The sequence below is a fragment of the Pipistrellus kuhlii genome, unplaced genomic scaffold (assembly GCF_014108245.1).
Source record: "Pipistrellus kuhlii isolate mPipKuh1 unplaced genomic scaffold, mPipKuh1.p scaffold_m20_p_12, whole genome shotgun sequence".
NCBI lineage: Eukaryota > Metazoa > Chordata > Mammalia > Chiroptera > Vespertilionidae > Pipistrellus > Pipistrellus kuhlii.
In genome coordinates, this window is record NW_023425427.1 from 37,800,900 (window position 1) to 37,818,295 (window position 17,396).

The 17,396-nt window shown below is 38.6% G+C and overlaps 1 protein-coding gene across 32 annotated transcripts in view; it reads right to left on the minus strand.

Moving 5' to 3' along the window:
• The window catches only part of PTPRD (protein tyrosine phosphatase receptor type D), a 626,044-nt gene that overhangs the window by 178,630 nt on the left and 430,018 nt on the right, over positions 1 to 17,396 (minus strand). For 15 of the 32 annotated variants that reach the window (XM_045580211.1, XM_045580213.1, XM_045580219.1 and 12 more), the window contains exons 5-11: positions 15,532 to 15,720; positions 14,272 to 14,280; positions 13,527 to 13,544; positions 11,738 to 11,848; positions 10,312 to 10,323; positions 8,087 to 8,356; positions 5,217 to 5,798 (exon numbers count right to left, since the gene is read on the minus strand). In XM_045580211.1, the coding sequence (XP_045436167.1) occupies positions 5,217 to 5,798; positions 8,087 to 8,356; positions 10,312 to 10,323; positions 11,738 to 11,848; positions 13,527 to 13,544; positions 14,272 to 14,280; positions 15,532 to 15,720 (1,191 nt within the window). The remainder of the gene's footprint in view (positions 1 to 5,216; positions 5,799 to 8,086; positions 8,357 to 10,311; positions 10,324 to 11,737; positions 11,849 to 13,526; positions 13,545 to 14,271; positions 14,281 to 15,531; positions 15,721 to 17,396) is intronic. The other 17 variants (XM_036434060.2, XM_045580235.1, XM_045580222.1 and 14 more) reach the window with 6 other exon arrangements.

Genomic DNA, 17,396 nt, shown 5'->3' on the forward strand with positions numbered 1-17,396 from the left:
ATTATTTTCCTTCCAAAGACCTATATTATTAAGATACACATATATAAATCAGTAGACCTTTCCCAAAATCTATTAAGTGTATAGAAGAATTAGAAGCCAAATATGTTCTCTAAAGTAAGTTCAGAAAAAAATGACTTACAGATCTAGAATGCCTCTAATTAGCATGAACATTAAACAACATTTATTTCAGTGCATTCAATTTAATATATAATTTATTATATTTCTTTATCAGAGTTGTATTTGCAGTTTTATAAAATGTATAGTTACCGAATGATTTAATTATGACTATCTATAAAATAAAACTATATCAGAAGTAGAGATCCTTTCCAAATGTGCAATCTAATAGTGGAGATCTTTTTCTAGAACACAATAAATACTTCCCTTGTAAATGGCCAATTTCAAGGTGAACTAGTTGAAAATGACTAAAATGTGCCCTGGCTGGTTTGGCTCAGTGGATAGAGCATCAGCCTGCAGACCAAAGGGTTACAGGTTTGATTTCTGATAAGGGCACATACCTGTGTTGCAGGCTTAATCCCCAGTGAGGGGTGTGCATGGGGCAGCCAATCAGTGATTCTCTCTCATTATTGATGTTTCTATCTCTCTCTCCCTTTCCCTTCTTCTCTGAAATTAAAAAATGTATTTAATAAATAAAATGACTAGAATGCCAGAAATTAAGGGTATGGAAAATTTAGAACATTAACTCATATGTCATGAAAATAATTATTTTAACAAAAATCTTTTCACATTTAAAACCATTTATGATAAAAAGATTAGTGAATATTTTCAACTACGAATACTATTTGTAATTAAGAGAAAATACTGACTATAAAATAGATCATTTTGTTTTTCTAAATTATCAGAAATATACTAAGTTTTATATTTATATCAATCCTCTATTGATATTAATATGGATGACAGTAAACTTAAATAAGAAAAAAATGGTAATTCCCTTCTTAATCTCATTTTGTTACTAAATACTGTTCCTCAAGAATCTGATTTTAAACAAAAATACGAAATAGTAGTGTCAGGGAATTAAAGTTACCAAAATGAAATGAATACATTTCAGATATAGAACACATAACAATTTATATCTGTGAATAGGAAATTAAAATACCCTTGAGAAACTCATGCACATTGTCAATCAGTAAATTTTCACAGAAAGATAAAATAGCAGTGAAAATAATCATGTTTTTAATTTTATATAGCCTCCTTAAAATATCTCATAATGGTTTATGTTTTTGCCTAACAATGATCCTAAGAATTAGCTAGTCAGCAACAAGAAAAGGAATAGCTCAGCACTCAGGGTCCAACATCATTGTAGTTGGCAGTTATCCACTAACATCAAATGGCCTTTGTTAATTAAGCCAAGAGAACAGATAAAATTCTTGTGCTATTTTGGAAGGTTTTCTTAGCCTATTGATCGTGTCAGGCACAAGTCATTATGTCATTATACATCTTCTCAATCAATGGGTATTAAAAGCACAACTATTATGAAAGGTTCTTGGAAATACCTTAATGTATAAAATGGCTAAAGGAGATTGGAAACAACTATTCTAATACATCTGTGATTCGTTCATCTAGATTTTTCTAAGTTCAGAGTCCCTGGATCACATTAATGCAACTGCCCCTGTCATTATACTGCCTTCACTGAGCTATGATGTAACTTATATTATGTTCTGCTGGTAATACAGAACATTTTTTAAAAAGATCTATTTATTAGTTCTATATCTTTCAATAAATTGTGACAGAGACATTACTGTCTGTTATCTGGTGCTCTGACTATAAGCATTCTCCTGACTCCCAAGGATTCTTATATTTTGTCTGAATTTATTTCCAGAAATTATTCGGTTTCTTAGATAGCTAAACCCTCCTGCCATAAGAAAAGAAAGTTGTGAAATATTACAGGTTTCTATGTTTAAATCTGTGGTTAGAAAAGTTAGAAAACAACTAGTGATCGAGTATAATAATCTTCTATAAAAAAGGTATTCCTTCTACTTCTTTCAGATAAACTTATTTTTTTACATCTAAATGGCTTAATACATTTTTGTACTGGGATAATCTAATAGCCACCTCATGTACTGCAGGAGTAAATTATACATAATCCTTAAATAAAGATGAGTAAATGACACCCTGCATTTCCTGCTGCAATTCATTTATTGAACTCCTTGTGGACAAAAAAACTTAAGAGGCACTAAAACTATTATATTAGCAAATTATTAATTGGACAGATAATGAGGCTTAGAAGTGTCTACAATGCCCCAATTTAAATTCTGCTTAGCCATTTATTAACCTTATGACCCTATGCTAGTTACTGAATCTTTTTATCTTCTTTGATCCCAAATTTACTATTGGCAAGTGGGATAATTCCACATTTGCCTAATTGGGTAGTAAGAATTAACACAAGCAGAGTGTCTGTATATTTTAGCTGTTATAAAGATGGTGAAGATAATTATATATTACTTATTAAGTTAAAAATGTTTCTGTCTAATCTACAGCTCTGTTAGGGGTTTAAATGTGTCCCACAAAAATTAACTTTGAATTCCTAACCCCCAGAACCTCAGAATGTTGCTTTATTTGGAAACAGGGTTGTGGTAGAGTTGGTTATAATCAAGTTTGATCGTAATCCATTATGACTGGTATCCTCATAAAGAGAGAAAATCTGGATACAAGAGACATGCACATAGAAAGAAGGGCATGTGACAATGAAGGCGTAGATCAGGATGATGTTTCTACAGGCCACGGAATGGCCAAGATTGCCAGCAAACCAACAAAAGCAAGGAAAAGTGCTGTAACTTCCCTCATAGCTCTCAGAGGGAGCCAGTTCTGCTGACACCTTGATGTTGGACTTTTAGCCACTAGACCTGAGAGGCACTAACTTCCTGTTGTCTAAGCCAGTGTTTTTCAACCTTTTTTGGGCAAAGGCACACTTGTTTCATGAAAAAAATCACGAGGCACACCACCATTAGAAAATGTTAAAAAATTTAACTCTGTGCCTATATTGACTATATATAAAGTAATTCTCTTGAATAGGAATCAAATAAACACAAAGAAAGTATTTTATAATTACTTTATTATGAAATATTAAGTAAACAAAATAGTGAAAAATTATAAAATTCTTGTCTTGTCTGCACCTACGGCACACCAGGCAACATCCGCGGAACAGCGGTTGAAAAACGCTGGTGTAAGCCACCAGCATGTGGTATTTTGTTACAGCAGCCCAAGAAAATGGATAAAATCCCTAATCTCTATAAGGTGATTATTACTTTAGACAAGAAAACTAAGGTTCAGAGAGATTAAGTAACTCATCCAAGGTCACAGAACTAAAAATCCTAGACTGGGATTCAAACTCTGATTATATCACTACAAAACCAGGAATTTTTCAAATAAAAGCTGAAAAATCAGAAAAACTAAAAGTGGATTATAGGGATATATTCTTCTCATATACTTTCTTATATCTTTTAATGCTCAAGAAGCTGCTAAACAGTATAATAGTTTAATTAAAATTGTCTTGTTACAGTTGACCTCTTTCAGTCAAGGAAAAGAACAAGATTCATAGATTTCTCCATTTTCCAATGAGAAACATTATGAAAAATTTGAATATATGAAAAAATCTATAGTATTTTTCTGCATAATATAGCAAATAGATACAAAAGAAATGCAAAGGCCAAGTAGAAAAAAACATAGATGGTTTTTAGTGTGATTGTGGTAAAAGATATTCAAATAGTTATCTTCCATAACATTCGAGAAAATAATAAATCCATGAACAAGCCAGAAAGAACCGAGTGATGATATGAAAATACAAAAAAGCCTGGTAGGCTGAAATGTGTTCTGAGATTTATAGTAGCCAGAACAAACGGTAAATATAGCAGTCATGTTATTCACAAAACCCACAACATGAAAATGAGTCAGTGACCAAACAGGTTTTTCAAGTTCTGATACCTGAGAGCATTCACTAATTCATTCCCAAATTGCCAATAAGTTCATACCTCTAGATTAGGGGTGTCGAACTCAATCAGAGAAGGGGCCAAAATCTAAAATCCAGCCTAAATCTCGGGCCGAATGGTTTACTGAACAGTCATAAACTGTCATTGTGATGGAAACGCAGCGGAGTGCAGTGATGACAGCGCGGTGCGGGCCACATTGCAAGGCCTGGCGGGACGGATTTGGCCCGAGGGCCTTGTGTTTGACACATGTGCTCTAGATAATAGATACTAACTGCAATGATACTGGTCTTATGTAGATTATCAGAACAAACCAGTGGGATGCTGCTCAAACACTCCTATGTTAATGCACATTTTAGAGGGAGGAGTCAGGGTGAAAAGGAGTCAATGAATAGCTATCAGATGCCCAAGAATAAACTTTAGAGAGCTGCTATGTTATTTTCCCAACCCATCAAAACTGATCATTCAAGTCAAAGACCAGAGAGTTTAAGATCCTTTTATGAAAGTCAAACTACGACAGAGCCAACTTTTTCTTCATAAAACAGTTTGGCATCTGCTGTTATGCCCAGTACAATGGATGAAGCAGGCCCTAAAGTTGATCTTAGATCTTGGTAACTCTCTTCCTTCAACCGAGGCCACACAAAGAAAAATCCATTAGGACAGTGGTCGGCAAGCTCATTAGACAACAGATCCAAATCTCAACAGTACAACAATTGACATTTCTTTTGAGAGCCAAATTTTTTAAACTTTAACTATATAGGTAGGTACATTGTTATTAACTTAATTAGGGTACTCCTAAGCTGGCCTTTGCTAAAAACTCAAGGGGCCAAAGAGCCGCATGTGGCTCTCGAGCCGCTGTTTGCCGACCACTGCATTAGGAGAGGATTTATTGTTAAGCAAGCAGCTCCTGGCAATTTTAAGCCGTTTAAATATCTTCCCCCCCCCATCCCCAAATGGTTTTACTTTCCACTTTATGTTGAGCCATCCAATCTTTCAAACACTAAATAATTTTTGGGACTATTCTCTCAGATGATAAAAAAGGATGGTTTGTTTCTTCTAAAGATGCTGTATGGAGGACACATTCATCCATTTCATGCAGAAAAGCCTCCAAGTTACTGGGTTACAAATTAAAAGCACAGGGTGCCACATGCATCCTGCTACCGTCTCAAAAATGCACATGTAACACTCTCTTTGCTGTTTTTGCCCTTCTTCCCACCCACCTGTTTCATCAACTCCCCGCTCCCGCCCTGCACCCCCTCCAGATGAGAGACTTACCTCCTGTCTGAGTGATGACTTGTATGTCACTTGAAAGAGGGCCATCTCCAATTGAGGTAAAAGCCAGGACTTTGACAGAGTAGGTTTTCTGGGGCACCAAGTTGCCAATCGTGGTGATCTGGCTGTCGGCTACATTGTGCTTCATCCAGTTGTTGACGTGCTGCGTGGGGTCCATGGTGTAATACACTCGGTACCCCTGGATCTGGCCGTTGGGCTCCTCGGGCTCCTTCCACTGCACCAGGATGGTGGTGGAGCTCAGCATCCGCGCCTGCACATCCCGCGGGGCGCTGGAGGGCGCCTGCTCCGAGGTCTGTGTCAGCACTGGCTCGCTGGGAGGCCCCCGCCCGATGTTATTGACAGCAACCACCCTGAATTCGTAATCCGAGTAGGGACTGAGCCCGGCCACGCTGTAGCGTGTGGTCGCCACCCCGTCGATCTCTTTGTAAGGTTCCTCGGAACTTTTAGGCTTATGCTGGATGATGTAGTAAGAGACGGGCTCGGGGTTCCCAGAGTCCCACGTCAGGGTGATGCTCGTGGCTGTGCTCTCGGTCACTACAGGGGTTCCTGGAGGTTTGGGTAAGGCTTGCGGGGAGGAAGGAAAGGACAGTCACTACCCATCATCTCTGCGAAGTTATACAAATCCATAAAATTTACCATTGAAACGACAGGAGTGTGTATTTACTAAGGATTTAATTAGACAAAATTACAGCAAAGAATAGTGTTCAAAATGGTCAGGAAAGTGCAGTAAGGCATGCATAGGTAGCAGACCCCATTCTAGTAAGGAGGGCATTATAGTGTTGTGTTTGGGGGCTTGTATCCAGATCCACCACTTATTAGCTATGTGATCCTGAATGTGTTGCTTAACCTCTCTCTGCTTTAGTTTCCTCATGTGAAAAATGAGAAAATGTGTATTATTGGAATTGTACACTTGGGTAACTCTATTTCATGGGCTTGCTCTGATGATTAATGAGCTAATCCAGTGATGCTCTGAGCACGTATCTGGCACTCTCAAAAAACATTATTTGCGATTATTACTATTATTATAAGCCTGGCCAATTAGCCTGTTGCTTTACAATGTAAATGATAAGCTAAATAGCAACGCATCTGGAAAATAATATATTGAATATAATTTGAAATATACTGAGATGGTATCAAATTGCTATGGAAGAATAATATCCAAACTATTTTCCAGTTGTAATGCATAGGTAACATCACTATAAATTTCTCCTAAATAATCTAACCAAGATAGTAAAGTAAGAAAGAATAGTAATTTTAAATTAATTTCAAATTCATGTTTTCACTTAATATTCAAAAAGGCTGAAAAACTGAATTAAAGCATGTTCACAAATCACTTTTCAAAGTATTACTGTAGAAAAGGTGAAGGAATTAAGCCAAAAAAAAAAAACAAGAGAAAAACTCCTAGACAGAGAATAGTATGGTGACAGAGGGGAGGGAAAGGAGGGTGGAGGGATATAAGAGAGGGTGAAAGAGGGATAAATGGTGATGGAAGGAGACTTGACTTGAGGTGTGAACACACTACAATATACAGATGATAAATTATAGAATTGTACACATGAAGCTTACATATTTTATTAACCAGTGTAATTCCAATAACTTGAATAAAAATAAAGTATTGTAATAGTTTGCATTCTATACTTAACCATCAATAACACTTGAGATTATAGCTATATACTAATATTTTCAATTAAACCTATCTTTTAGAGACCCATCTCCTTTTCCTTTTAAAAGAAGAACACAACTCAAAATGCTACATCGGTGACCTCATACTTAAGTGTCTTACCCTGGATAATGATTCCCAAATATAGAGTTATTAGGGTATAAGGCACCACAGACTTTTGGAGAAAGCTCAGAAGATAAAACTCATGTAAATCAGCCCGTTAGTACCCCTTTTTCTTTGACATAAAGGCAAAAAGTACAGTACTCCCTTGAATGACAGCTTTTAAGAGTAGCAAACTACTTGTAGGAAATGTATTTCCTAAGACATATATTTTATAAATGTGCTTGGTTGGAGATATGGTACCAATTATAATACTCATTTTGCATTTCTTCAAATCAAACTTCCTAGAAAGAGGAGATAATTTGTGTTCATTTTGCTCCAGATATTTTGCAGAAACCTCAATTCTTCCTCAGTCTGACTCGTTTTGCAAAAGTGTTCATGCACAAGATAAACACAACAACATATACATGCATGCTCATCACAGCGATCCTAGGCATGCATGTATAACCTCACACAGTCACTTTTTTATTTCTTTGATTAAAAAATATCTGAGGAATATAGTACTTAGGTTATATTTAGTTCACTTATTTCAAGGAAAGAATATTTCTTGAGCAATACAAGGTGAGCTCTAAAACTGAAAGAGAATATAAATCCACTTGGATTTTGACTTTTAATGATAGGGCCCATTAAAAATTTTAAAGCATCTATATTTAACATGTTCACTGTAACTCTTTCTTCTCTGTATGTCTTCAGGGTTTTTGACATGCATTAAAAGCTGTCTAGATTTTTCTGTCATGTGACTCTTCTCACAGTTCTAAATAAATGTAAAACTTATATGCTTCAGTCCTTCCATAATAGTTGATCATGTCTAATATTCCTCATTCTGCCTGGTTAGTTCCGAGGCCTAGTCTGTTGTTAAATATTTTGATGATTACTGCTTCTTAGAATGCCAGTACTTTTAAGAGAGAAACTGCCTACATAGATATGTGTATCTTATGTGATTCCAAAGATAGAATCATACTATGACATCTAAAACACTGAACAATGAATCGGTTCATTTCAGAATTCTAAATGACAGACTTTACAGAGGCATTAGGCGACTGACCCCCAAAGCATGCATCGCTGAGCATACCTTTGACAGTGATCTGTGCTATTGCTTCAATGACACCCAGTGTTGACATCGCCACACAGGTGTAATTTGCTGACTGTCTTACATCATTCAATTCCAGGACATTTCTTCCTATTGGCATGTCATCTTCCGGTGTCAGGTCTTCTGCGCCCAACATCCACTTCACGTAAGGCATTGGTGACCCCACGGCCACACAGGTGATGTTAACACTGCCACCTGGCATGATTTCATGATTAGTGGGTGGGATAGAGAATCTTGGTGGGACACGACGAACTGGAACAAAACACAAGGGGAGATGATAAACTACACAAGGCGAGAGAAAAAATGGCTCCTTACACACACGACATGCACTGCACAGACACACTTCTACAACTGGAATGTACTGTGGGTTGTCCAAAAACAAAACAAAGGAAAACAGACCATACAAGTATGGTATGTGTACACACACACAAAGAACTCATTTAGTTCAGTCTTTGATATCTTAGACACACTCATACAAATGTTGACTCAGACCTACAAGGGCCCCACAAAGAGACTCTCTACAAACTAACGATAGACAAACACCGTGCACAAGATAAACACAACAACATATACATGCATGCTCATCACAGTGATCCTAGGCATGCATGTATATGCGAAAGCGAGGGCTGGAAGGTCCCCAGCAGGTGTAAGTTGGGTATCAAACCAACTGCTGTTCTGGGTGCTCTTCCAGTGGCTGTCCCACTCCCTCCCTGGAAAGCACCCTCCAGAGTGCAGGGCAAGGACAGCACATTCACTTTCAGACTCAGAGGACATGCGGCCTCAGGACCTCACACTCACACTGGAACACACAGAGATACACAGACACATTTACAGTCAACGACAGGAGAAACAAAACCAACGCCCGTGAAGAGACCGAACTGGGTCATCATGCAAGGCATGCACACATGACACCGTGAGGCCCGTGCGCAGGACAAGGGGACACATGTCTGGAATCCGAGACAACGACGCCATCAGGGGAAATGGCAGGGTGACAGAGCTACACACGAAGGGAGGATGTCAGGTACAGTGACGGAGACAGGGACGTAGGGGAATGACAGGGTTGTGAGTAGGAGGATATTAGCCTAAGCTGGGTTGTCAAAGGAAGGACTGCACATTTAGAAAGGGAGTGAGGCATTTCACACTTAGGACTCCGTTCAGTTCATATCTAAGGTAAAACACATAGACGATGACACAGAAATGTAGCGAGAGGCTTTTTACAACGCTATTCAAAGTGAGAGACACGGCATCTAAAACGTACAGCGGGACATGACACAAAGAGAGAAGGTCATATTGTAACACCACGACACAGTGAAAGTGATCAAGCGATTACAGTTCAGTGTTCCTGCTTCGGATAATCTGCATAGTTACGTGCCAAGTTTAAGTACAAGATACAGGGGGAGGGTAAGGAGACACGGGTTTCGTCTTGGGCTTTTACTGGCAAGACCTTACACCATGAGTAGTTTAGATAAAGAGGAAGTCATTAGGAGCATAGTTTAAATTCAGGGAAGAAAGTGATTTTTAAAAAATCCTAAGTCAGTTAATAAACAAACCATCTCGTAACCCCAGGAAGATAGTGAGTTCGTAATTCTGTCTGTCAACTTTTTGGCTGCACTTCAGCTTGAGAGAAACCTCCACTGGTTGGGGGAGGGCTGGCTGCGATGGCCTCAGGAGTGAGTGACAGGCAGAGGAGAAGTAGAGAGAGAGCTGGGCATGCCTCCTGCAGCCAGTCCACAGGTTGCACAAAGCAAGCAGGAGCCAGTGGAGACTCGGAGGTGTCAGAGAACATATCAAAGAGAAATGCAGGAGAGTTTAGTCTTCATGCTTGGGATCAGGGGAGCAACTACAAAGAGTCATTCTATGGGCAGCAGGCACCCTGGTGAGACAGAAATTAAAGGTGGGACGGGGGTTGGTGGTGGTGGGAGGAGTGGAACAGGAAGGAAAGCAGGAACACTGACCAAGTTCACTGGACCCGAGAGAGTGAAGTGGCCCCAGTTACCATGCACCCAGGTACATTCTCTCCCGTCATGCACCACAGTAAGGTTCCCACCAGCGAGCACCGGAAGCCATAGCCAGGGCATTCTCTGCTAAAACATACCATCCACCAAAGGAAGACCACAATGCAGCTACATTCATTTCATTTGTATTCTTTGTTATTGGTTTAATGAATAGTTTTGTAAGGTGGGTAAAGAAGTAAAAAACACACCCACCTTCTCGCAGCTCTGAGGGATGTAGGGGGTTGGATGCAGAACACAATGAAATGAGGAAAGGAGAAAAACAAGGGAAACACAGAGAGAGTAAAAAGGCCATATCAAGGCTTTCAACTGCTACTTGAACATTTTTAATTGCTCTAGGTCACCCTTCCTCCCTCAGCTGGAAATGTTAGCATTGCCTCACCAACTGACACAGTATTGGAAACGAGAGCTAGCGTGATTTTGAAATTTTTCCACTGGAGAAGGTACGCATGCCTCATGCAGCCAAGGAGGTCGCCACTGTGAGGAAAAGGACCAAGGGGCTTTCAAAGAACTTGGGGAAGAAATGGTTTTCTTCATATTCTCCCACCCCAGAATCCAGAGAAACATGGGGAAGAAAAACACCCCCAGGGAAACGAAGTTACCTCAGACAAAAATTTCAAAATCAAGCTAGATATTTTTTTCCCTGAGGGAACCCACCCCACTGTACCCTGAAGCCCTCTCAGTCCTCTACCTACTTCCTCCCCCGACCCCACGCCTTCTGTGGTTATTCATAGACACGTAGACCTGGAATCAGAGCATTTCTACTGGACAAAAAACTATATGAATCGGCTTTAAAAACTCCAGGGAAGAAGAAATAATTCTTTCTAGTTGAAATGGAAAGCATGGCCATTCATAAGCTCAAAATTTAATCATTTCTATTATAAGAACATATGAAAGTATCCTCACTCAAAAAATATAATCACTGTTCCATGCCAATCAAAAAATCAAACTTTAGAGAAAATCAGTAATTTAAAAAATATGTGTCTGGATATACATATATATGTACATATATATGCATAGACATATGCACATACATAATGACATGTTTATAAATAAGAAAGCATAAAAGAAGGGAGAAAATACAATGTGCTGTATGCATGTAGCATTTCGTTTTTTAAGTTAGAAGCTTTATTCTTACAGCTCCAAGCAGAGGTCCCGAAGACATAAATACCTTTCTGCTTGGAGCTGCACAGAGAATTGATTAGTAGCACACCAAGCAATTATTTCAGGGCTTTCAAAGGAAACAAGAGAAACAGCAACAGAAGAAAGAAAAAAACAAAAAAAGGAAAAGAAGAAAAACCTCAAACAAATGCAAAGCACAGGTTCAAACAATGCGCAAAAACCCCCCAAAACAACCCAGAAATCAAGATGTAAAAATGCAAAGATACTTACAAACTTCAAGCCTCGGGATAGATTTTATTCAAAAGTGGTTATTTTTTTTTTTTTTAAACAACATATTTAAGCTTAGTAACTCTCTAGTCCCTCAAAAGGCTTCAGCTAAGTGTAACGACTGGCAAATCGGCTTGCTGAATGCCCATAGCACCCACATGGATGGCATGGGTGTCCCCCGCTGCCCCTGGGCCTGAGTGAAGAAAGGATGCCAGGGTGACATCTTTCCTACCTCTGACATAGAGATTGGCAGGGGCAGAGTAGCGCGTGCCTGCGCTGTTGGTGGCAACACACTCGTATTTCCCTTGGTCAGATTCTTCGCTCTGCTCGATCTGAAGGGCGCCTGTAAGGATATAAAATATATTGCCAGAGAGCGGTCAGGGGAGGCTTGGTCAGTCCAGAAACACTAAGCCTCTTAACAATATGCAAAGCCCTGCAAAGCGAAGGTCCGCTCAGCGTCGATTCAATCTCTCGCTAAGGTGCACAGACAGAAAATGATGCGATGAGAAAAACATAGAGAGATTATTTTTTTTTTAAACATCATCAATGCTAGCATAAGAAAACAATATATCTTTTTCCCAAGCAAGAACTCTAAGTCATAATTAACACTCTTATCTCTTAGACTAATCAAATGAAGATGGGTGAGACTGCTTCAAGGAAGTATGGCTTTTAAATCAAACAAAAGATTAATTTTTTGGGTTTTTTTTTTTTGGTTTTGTTTTGTTTCATTTTGGTATCAAAAGTGGCGCAAAAGATCGGCACAAAAAAACAAAAAAAACCAGGCCAGGTTTTTCAAGAAAGTCTTCCGCTGAAGAAAGCCAAAAATACGCAGCGAGCACAAAAAGGCTGCACAAAGCAAAAAAAATAAAAAAATAAAATTAGTCAATTATAAATCAGGAAAATATCACTTTAAGAAACAAGACTCCCTTAAGACATGCAGATTTTTTTTTAAGAAAAGAAAGACAGTTTGCCACGACTTACAATCATAGATTACATTTGCTGAAAAACAAAGAGTAGTTGCATTAGAAGGTTTGTTTTTTTGTTTTTTTAAAAAGTTCAAAAGCACGGCCTAGGCCAGCAAGGAAGAGCCAGCCAACCACTGCTGGAGGACCTCGGGACGGATCCCCTAAGACACCCCTCAAAATCCACCAGCGGGATTAGCAGTGTGGTGTCACAAGACCCCAAGAAAAATCCAAAACAAGAATTAGAAAAGAAACGCACACTGAGTCAAAGTAGGAAAAACCAGCAACACAACATACCACCAAGAATACTGAGCACCTTTGGTTTCCATAGCCTGAAGGACAGAAGATCCAAAAATCCAGAGGCGAGTGATCCAAGAAAAAAAGAAGTGGGGGAAAAAAGCATCGCTGTCAGGTTGTAGGTGAGTGGGATCGGGCGGAAAGGGGAGTCATTCTTTGACTTTTAAGACAGTTAAAGAGAAAAAAAGAACCGAAGAACAAAAGCAAAAACCTTCTGAAAGATAAAGACAAAAAGCAGACGTCCCGGGCTGTCTTCTGCATGTCTGCCACTGTTCTCCAGACCACCGCGGCTTTGGTCCAGAACAAGAACAGCTAAGGAAGAAAAAAATGATCTTTTTTTTTTTCTCCGGTTGGACAAAAAAAAAAAAAAAAAAAAAAAAAGGAAAAAGAAGAAAAAGAAGAACAAAAAAAGGAAAAAGGAAGAAGAAAAGGAAAAAAAGAGGGACAGATGGTACGCTGTGACTGGTCTGTGGTCTAAAGACCTGGATATGCTTTCTTTGAAGCATATCACAACTGAAATCATTATTCTCATAAAGAAAGAAATGAACAAAACAAAGGGAAAAAGAAAAAGGAAAGAAAAATTCACAATATGAGAGTCACCGATCATAACCAAACGGTACAAAGGAAAATAAATAAATAAATCATTAATAAAGTTGATGGACGTTATTGGAATGATTCTGAAAACAGGACAAAGATGACAGTGATGAGAGGACAGGAAGAATGAGTAAGATCATTCTGTGAACGTTAGTTCAGCACTCTTACCTCTTATTGGTGTACCACCTGGGTGGATAATATGAATGCAAATAAGATTAGAAAGAAGAAGCATTAGTACGAGAAGGAGGAGGCTAGGGCTGGGGAGAAGAATTAAATTAGATTTACAGAATTATATAAGGTCTTAAAAGAAACTTGAATTACTCTACTGGCAAAACAGGAATATATGAGATAGTATTATTAGGTCATAAAAGCAAGTTGCATTATACCACAGAGGGCCGAGATCACAATGGGCAGCACTGCCTTTCTCAGAGAAGCAACTGAGTACTTAGGTCTGGGGTCGTATAGGGTTAGAATTGACCTTATATGCCTCATATTCTTAGCAAAAAAGTAAATCAATAAATGGACTCAGTAATATTTTCAAGGACAAATTAGAAAATACTGGCTAATCTATTTAAGTATATATATAGATACACACATATATATATACTGTCATAGGAAATACTACAGGCTAACTAGAAACAAACACTTGATTGGATATCTTACTCTACTTACTATGCTACATTTGTGTGATAGTATAACGTGTGTACTATTTTATTTTTCTATAGTACATAGTGTTCTTAGGAAAACAGTGCTGAGGATGTGTATGTGTGTGTGTGCGCACGCCACTAGGGAGATCTGGTGTCTACACTGACAGTTAGTAAAATGCATGCCATGCATTTTATTAATAATAATAATCATAGTCTGAATATGGAAATTAGTGGGAGTGAAGTGCGCTTCAGAACTAAGCACTTACCAATAGATTCTGGAGATTTAAATACGGAGAGAAGAAAGACAGCATAAAAATATTATTATATTCCTTATAATGTGGTACAAATTTTTCAGAGTTAAAGCTTTATACACTAAATCATCTATGTTACATGTGAATCATTAATTCTTTATTTACAATAACAGAATGCTAATCTACACAATTCCGCTGACAACAAGCAAAAAGAGGCAATTAACAAGACGCTTTAACATCACAGGACAGGTCAAAAGCTGAGAATTCTGGGAAGACAGGCAGTCAAACAACTTCGAATTCTATACCAATATTACTACCAACGTCAAAGTAAACAGCTTATTAGTAAATGTCCCTATGAAATTACCTAGAGACAGGCTCTACATTTTAAGAAGTTTAGAATTATATCTATTTTTAATCTAAAGAGAACAAAGGAATAAACTTGAGATGGGGTGGGAGAAAAGGGCAGTGGGGAAAAAAGAGAGAGAGAAAGCAGCGAAAGCTGGAGTCTACACCCAAAGCAGACTTCTGTAGATCCAGTCACTGGAGGGCTCAAAAATGTTCAGTGTGGACGCACACTACTGTGGCTAAGGTACATATGCTTACTCATAAAAATATAATAATGATAACAATTAAAAAAATCCCCTTTTCATTGGCACTTTGTTAAAACGTTTAAAAAAGAATGCATCTGGTTATTCATGATATAACATTTCTGTGGTTTATGTACTAGTGAAAAGAAAGATGTGACCAAACTTACTAAGCTTTGATATTCGGATGAGTTCAAATGTAGGAACGACAGAGAAAAACACAGCATTTTAGTAAAATTGAGTAATTTTAAGTGTTTCATATGAACATTTTGGTTTTTAATGGATATAACCATTGGAACTCCTTGCAAGTTCTGAATGAAGTCCAATGTTGAAATAAATTTGTTTCAAAAGAAAACAGAGAAAGAAGAAAGAAAGAGAAAATGGATCCATCAAATACTGCTAAATAGCAGTAAATTAAAAAAAAATATCAAAAATACAGTCACAGCAGTGAGCAATGTGGATTAAACAGAAGCTGCAAAACACACAGAGAGAAGGAGAAAGACAGACTCTGAAACAGGCTATGACATCACAGACATGGACAACACGTTAAATAACAGAGAAAGAGAAGAGGGAGAAAAATCAATACCTAAAAAGTAAAAAAGAAATAAAATTAAATTAAAAATAAAGGAGAGAGAAAGCTGAGAGGAAAAAAATCTTTAGGAGTTAGTGGAAACAGTTAACAAGACCCTACCTGATCGTAGCTGCTTAATACGGCCGTTGTTGTTGCTTGTGTCCACAGGTAGGAAATCTTTGAACCATGTGATTTCTGGGTCCGGAGTCCCACTGGCTGCACAAAGCATGGTGGCCGTGCGTGTACGCTCAACCACCTTCAACTGTGGGCCCATGTCAATGGTAGGAAAGCCCCTAGGAATCTGATCCTCTGCAAAACAAAAGATGACCCTTCATTAGATTCATAAGTCAGGTGCCCAAGATGAAAGAGATATAGCCCATTCACCTCCCCGCCTTACCGCTTTCAGCATTTGTTGAGAAGCTAACACATACCAGGCAACATGGCGTTAGGAGATTAGGATACAGTCACAATGTTGAGCCTGGCCAGAAGAGTACACAGTCTAAGTTGAGAGGCAGCCACCTAGCAAAGAGCTCAGGCACATTTGATAAAGACTCTGTTACAATGATGCATCTAAGCCTCCAGGAGCCCAGCGGGGGAAGTAATTGTAGAATGGTTGCCTGAGGAGGTCATTGAACACCAAGAGGACACTCTGAAATGGGCCTTTGGGATGAGGGGAGTTGGCCAGAAAGATGGGATCATCACAAGTATAGGCATTAAGATAGGAAATCTCTCTTGGGGGAAAACCCAGCAGGGCCAGATTAGCAGGTACCTGAAAAGCAAGCAGATTATTTGGGCCACTAGTCGGCAAACTCATCAGTCAACAGAGCCAGATATCAATAGTACAATGATTGAAATTTCTTTTGAGAGCCAAAAACCAACCTCTGCGCATGGGCCACGAAGTTTCAATAGCACGGAAGAGCTACAGTAAGGGGCCAAAGAGCTGCATGTGGCTCACGAGCCGCAGTTTGCCGACCACTGATCTAAGCTAAACTACCTATATTCAACTCTGATGAATGTTTTTTGTAACTTTTAAGTAAAACTATATATGTTTTACACAAGCATGATGTTCAACTTAAATGAATTCTTTTGTAGGGAGCTTAAATTCATCAGAAAAAAATGTGAGAGTTTCCATTTCCAAAGAAGAAAAGAACAAAAGCAACACATTAGTATAAGAAAACACTTTTTCCCCCCATTCGAAAGGTCTGAACCATTTTTTGGTCATTTAAAAAGTTGAAGTTTCTAAATTTTGAATCTTCAACTCATCCGAAGTTCACTGATCCATATCCCACATCAAAATGGCCCCAGATCTCAGACCTGGAGAAAATAAAATCCTCTGAAACCCACAAGCATGACCCACATCCATAACCTACATTGCCAGCTCTTCCATCCAGCATTAGAAAGGTAAGGTATATTCTACTCAAACACTGGAAGGGAGCTTAGCTACATGGGTGATAATTATCTAAATTACAACATGGCTGTTTGTTTAAAGACCATTTTGAAACATTTTGACTTCAGACTGAGCCTGGTGTTAATTTAATCAACATTTCTTCATGACTTCTGATGAATTTTCATGAGCCACCAATTCCAAAATGACTCAGAAGCACTAACACCAGTGAGCAGAGCATTAGAAATTAGCAGATATGGCTCCTCCTTGGATGCCTTCTACAATTTCCGGTATGATCCTGTGGTCTTGCTGAAGTCTAAGTGAGGTACAATTTCTAGGGGAAAAGGCATCATTTTGAGTCCCCCACCAAGTTCAGTCAAATCTGTATGTCTCCATCATCACCCCACTATACACCTTTTGGGTAATAAATTCAATCTCCTAAATCTGACTAGCAAAGTTCTTTTACATTGGGCCCCATGTTTCCCAGTCTCTCCTGGATGATCTCTTACATAGGAAATGTTTTTGTGCCTACCCTGAAGTTTTCACCATTTTCCAGACAAATGCTGTCTGTTGAAGGCCACACAGCCAAAATCGCTTTTGC